Source organism: Penaeus chinensis, chromosome 36 (genome assembly GCF_019202785.1).
Source record: "Penaeus chinensis breed Huanghai No. 1 chromosome 36, ASM1920278v2, whole genome shotgun sequence".
Taxonomy (NCBI): domain Eukaryota; kingdom Metazoa; phylum Arthropoda; class Malacostraca; order Decapoda; family Penaeidae; genus Penaeus; species Penaeus chinensis.
This window is the reverse complement of record NC_061854.1, coordinates 14,754,132-14,759,131: the sequence shown is the minus strand read 5'-3', so window position 1 is coordinate 14,759,131 and position 5,000 is coordinate 14,754,132. Positions and strand designations below refer to the sequence as shown.

Genomic DNA, 5,000 nt, shown 5'->3' with positions numbered 1-5,000 from the left:
CCCCAAAATGAAAAGGTGTTAGGGCGTCTTCCGGCGGCCCGGGTCTGAACAAAAAAAGTTCATTCTTCTTTATAATTGTTGTTTGTGCAAATGTTCGTAGTTCTTAGCGCAGGATTTTATTCTTGGGACGCGATACACTTCGTTTTAGCTTAGAAACAGACGCGGAAGAAGGAGTCTGGCGTGGAATGTGCGAAATTAGGAGCGAAGAGGAGACATGCCCAATGTACTGGTAAGTTTAGTTAATTTCGTTTTTCTCTCTTTCTCTCCCCCCGTCTCTCTTTCTCTGTCTCTCTGTATATATATGTTTATCTATATATTATTTTTATTATAGATTTGGTGCGGTATTAGGGTTTATATGTTTTTTGGGTGCTTATAGATTTGATACGGGATTTGTTTTCGTGTTTTGCTTCACAGGAAAAAAGAAACAGAAGATTTTCATTATTTATTTGAAATCCTTAGACAGAACTTTAATTTTTGAAGCTTGTGTTCATTTTTTCCTTCCTATAGTTTACATTGATCTAGTTCGTTCCGTATGATATGTGAAGTTACGTGAAATTCGCCGAAAAGAATGGAGGCCGATAAGGCGATCGTTCCCCCTTGCTTCCTCCCGCTGCAGGAAACCTTCCGTCGGCGTCGATCTCCGCGTTTGGCCGAAAAGCACACAACGAACACTTTTTTTTTATTTCTTTTTTATTCATCGACCCTTGTTAGGAGTATAGATCTGCATAAATAATTTAACTAGTGAGAGCTATGTTGATACAAAGGTACTTCGGCCTGTTAGGAGAGGTGTGTGGGTAATTTTTTAGTTTCACACAGCCATCCAATCTTCCATTTCTTATTCCTTCTTCTAATTATCCACATTAATATGCATGAATCTCTTGCCATAAAGTGACCTTACCCCTCTGAAAATAAGCCCTTTTACTCCTACCTTTCCTGTTAATTCCAGAACCAAAATCCTTCCTAACCTAGGCTTCACCCCTAGACACCCATCCGATCACCGCATTTCCCTATTTGGGCCCACCCAATTGTGGAGTTAACAGCTTGCATGGCATGTGTTGCGACCTATTTTCTTAATTTTTGACATTTTTTTGCCTATGCTGATTATTTTGTATTTGTGAGTGTACTTTCTCTGACTGTGTATTTTCTTATTGACTGTTATAGTGCCATTACATTTTCCTGTAAATGTATATTGAAGCATTATAGGTTTCGCAACTTTATTATCAATATTATGAACCTGCTAAGGTAATACCATATATGAAAAGTCTTGCTTTCAGCCATACTGTCCATTAAAGGTAAATTTTACCTTGTAATGCATGGCTGTGGTTAACTAAAATTGTGTGTTGGTTGATACATTTTTTTTTATAATAAGGGAAACCCAGTCACTATTGTTCCGACTAGGTGTAACAATAATCCACTGGCTATTGTTACGAGGATCCTTACAGAGCCCTCTGTTGGAGAAAGCTAAAAAAAAAAAAAAGGACCACTAATGATATTCCAACATAACTGGAGAAAGGAACAGAGTTCTATTCATTTTCAGACCTTCAGATAGCCATTATAAAAAAATAAGTGCTTGTGTGAACTTTTATACAAGGGAAAAAAAAAAAAGTGCTCCATATTGGACATTTAAATCAGATTTGAAATTCGTTACCAGAGACTATTCATGCTGGCATGGAGGAAGGAACTATCAGCATAGGCCTTTCACGGGATTTAGGTTAGGTTAGGTTTAACTTAAGATCTAACTTAACCTATATACATTTATATATAGACCTAATTTCACCATAAACTACCATAGTAACAATAGCCCTGCCAGTGGACTATTGGTACTGCTTGATGCATCTCCAACCATTATTGTAACAATAGCCAGAGCACTATTATGCTAGTTGTAACAATAGTCACTGGCTTAAGGAAAATGAATGGTAATTGTTACCGAAAGTGATCCACCCTCTAGAGACCAGGACTTCTATTTATTCCCTAGACAGGAGAGGCAAACTGCCACCCCCCAGAACCCCCCTCTTTAATAGCAGTTAGTGCCAACTTGTAGATAACATGACATTTAGGTGTTGTGGACTTGGGCTCTGATCAGTGATATGCAGTCAATATTTTAGTCGTTTCATGGTAAGTATGAGGCCACAGCAGCTGGACCTGTGTTGATTGACTCTTATACTATGAGATAACAGTGTCCATACTCTCATACAACTTGTATAGCTATTATGAAAACTGTCTGTCAACTAAGAGTACAGTAAAATAAGTGTATGGAGTGGATACCTTGACATCTATGGCAAAAGGTGCGCAAATCTAAAATAAGAGATACAGGATAGAGAAGACAGAAGATCAACCCTTCATTTTCTTAGTCCCCATTCATGTTTACCTTGCGAGGACCAAAACAAATGTGATGCGTAACTCCTTATTGGGATCTATCAAGTAGTCCATGTATTGCTACATGCTTGAGGATGATTTTGTCATTACCAGCATTTGTTTTCCAAATTCATGTATGCAATGCTTTCTTCTTGTTTTATTGTTCTACTTTTGTGTCTTTTGGTAATTATTTACACTATTCTGTATAGTAATTTTGTGAGCATGCACATTTTCACAAGGAGATTCAACAGGCTGTACGATGCCATTCACTGAGAAACACCGGTGGAAATTTTAAGTGCCGCATCAATTCCAGGACTCTTTAAAACCATATTGTGGATATACAGAACAAATAGACATTAGGCTCAATCAGAGCCTGATATTTGAGCCCAACAAGTGCCCCAAGAGCCGAAAAAAGTGATTAGAAACCAAGTAATTCCGACCGTAGACGAAAGAAGATTATCAGATTTGTTCTCATCACATGAGAACAAATCTGATGATACATATATTATTAGAGAAGACCCAATTGTCAGTTTTGGAAAATTAACTGAATGTTATTCCACTCTGTTTACCCTCTCCCATATATGATTGTTTATAAGCCCTGCAGATTTTTTTGCATTATAGTCCCACTACCATGCCATTCCAAAACTAGGCTAATTTTTAGCCATCCAGGACTTTAATCTTTGTAGTGTAGCAGGGAGTATTGTCTTACTGGAATACTGTCTCACTATCCTCAAAATACTTTACGTTAAAATCACCATTGATTTTGAACAATCAGCCAACATCTTTGCTAATAATGCAGCCCCAGACAATGATACCATCACTACCATACTTGGTAATTGTTACCAAGAGTGATGCTTCCTCCAAAGACTAAGTTTCAAAATTTCCTCTACCCAATGATCTTGGGGGATGCGTGGGGAACCAGGAGTTGAAGGGGGTGGACAATGGGTGGCACTGGATGTCAATAGGAACCAGCAGAAATCGAAGCAAGTGATTTATGAAACGTTAGTTAATTTTTCGAAAACCCAAACCAAACTGTGTCCGAAAAGCACAAAAAAAGACAGAAATTGATCAGTGAAACTCTACGGACATCCCTTCCATCTTTGAAACTCTACAGACTGATGAGCCAACATTCGAAAAAACCCTACAGGAATCAAACCAATTGTTCAGTAAAAATATACTGGATTTCACATAATTCAAAAACTCTACGGGAACCAAACCCAAATTTCGGTTTACAAATATAAGGGATTTTATATATTCCATATCCTACAATGGATTTCAAACATTATGCACTATATATTTTTTCGGAAGCTTTCGGCCACATTTTGCACTTGCACGATGAAATCCCAGAGGGATTATTTTTTTACGTATTAAATTAAATACGAAAACACTCGCGAACGAACACTATCGAGTTTTATAACACTTTCCTTCTTCGATTCCATATAATATGGGGTGAAATTTTCTAATATTCATACCAACCACGTTTCAAACGATTACTTTTTCTATTGACATCGCAACGTGACGCCAAATCGTGTATGGATCGTTTACCTTGATTAACACTTTTCATTACCTTGATTAACACTTTTCATATATGGCTTACACAAGCTGATATTATATTATAACTAAATGCACGGTTCAAATTGCACATTTCCTCTCTGTCACACAGCAGCGTTTGTGAACATTTAATATATTCATTACCTTCATGGCGGTTGTGCAAGACCGGGTTGCAATACCAACTACGAAGTGACGGTCTGGCTCTCGGCGTCCCTGGCTGCTGGGCGGTATCCTGAAGGGCCCGGCTTGGCTTCGTCTGGGTCGTCGGAGTCTTCCCAATCATTGTCATCGATAGGAATTGGGGTACGGTGGTGGCGACCACACTCCGACTGAGGCGGATATAGCCGGCCAGCCTGAAAAAAATAATTTTTTCGGGAAAATATATTATAAAATATTTTACATACAGAATATTTCACATGTTTAACACGCAAACTATTGATTTTTATTAAAACAAAATGATTGATAATTACCAAAATGAAGAAGTCGTGGAAGTGGGTTTTGGTGTGGTTACGCAGGAACAGGTATCTTGAAAAGTACTGGTGGAAGTACTGTGTCGCATGCCAGAATGCTTCACCCAACCTTTGACGTCCCTCCACAAACGCTCGATAGCGTGTGGATCTTGGCGTTGTCGGGGTCAACAAAATTCTCACTATGGTTGATCACATAGTGAGAATAACCAAGATCCTGAAGCGTGCTGTATGCGCCCCAACTGTCGCTATAAATAATACTTCCTTCCCGGACGTACCACTGGATAAGTGGTATTAATGTAGCGGCGGTTCTGTCCTGTTCCTCAGGATCTACCAAAGGAACCACAAACAACTTCTTAGACTGCCGCTCAATCCCACCAAAGACCCATACCTGACGAAGTATCCTCCCCCTGTGATACTTCCGCCTCACCAACAGGGTTTCGTCAATCTCGACTTCCACCCCTGGCCCGCTGATGTTGGCTGGTCCTCCCGGGGTTTGCATGGTAGCTTGCAGTGAATGCACTCCAGACGTCAACAAGACTCCATGGCGACGGAGAAATGCTTTTGCCCTTTCATCATCATGTAAAAAATCATGAGTAATTTGAAAATAGTCGGTATCGCAACCAT

General features: G+C 39.3%; 1 protein-coding gene across 3 annotated transcripts in view; it reads left to right on the top strand.

Annotated features, from left to right (window-relative positions):
• The first annotated feature begins 23 nt into the window (after window positions 1–23).
• Window positions 24–5,000, top strand: part of LOC125045162 (cytoplasmic polyadenylation element-binding protein 1-like) — a 26,548-nt gene continuing 21,571 nt past the window's right edge. For all 3 annotated transcript variants that reach the window (XM_047642315.1, XM_047642313.1, XM_047642314.1), the window contains exon 1: window positions 24–229. Coding sequence is in view for 2 of the 3 variants with exons in the window: in XM_047642313.1 (XP_047498269.1) it covers window positions 215–229 (15 nt within the window). In the remaining variant the exon portion in view is untranslated. The remainder of the gene's footprint in view (window positions 230–5,000) is intronic.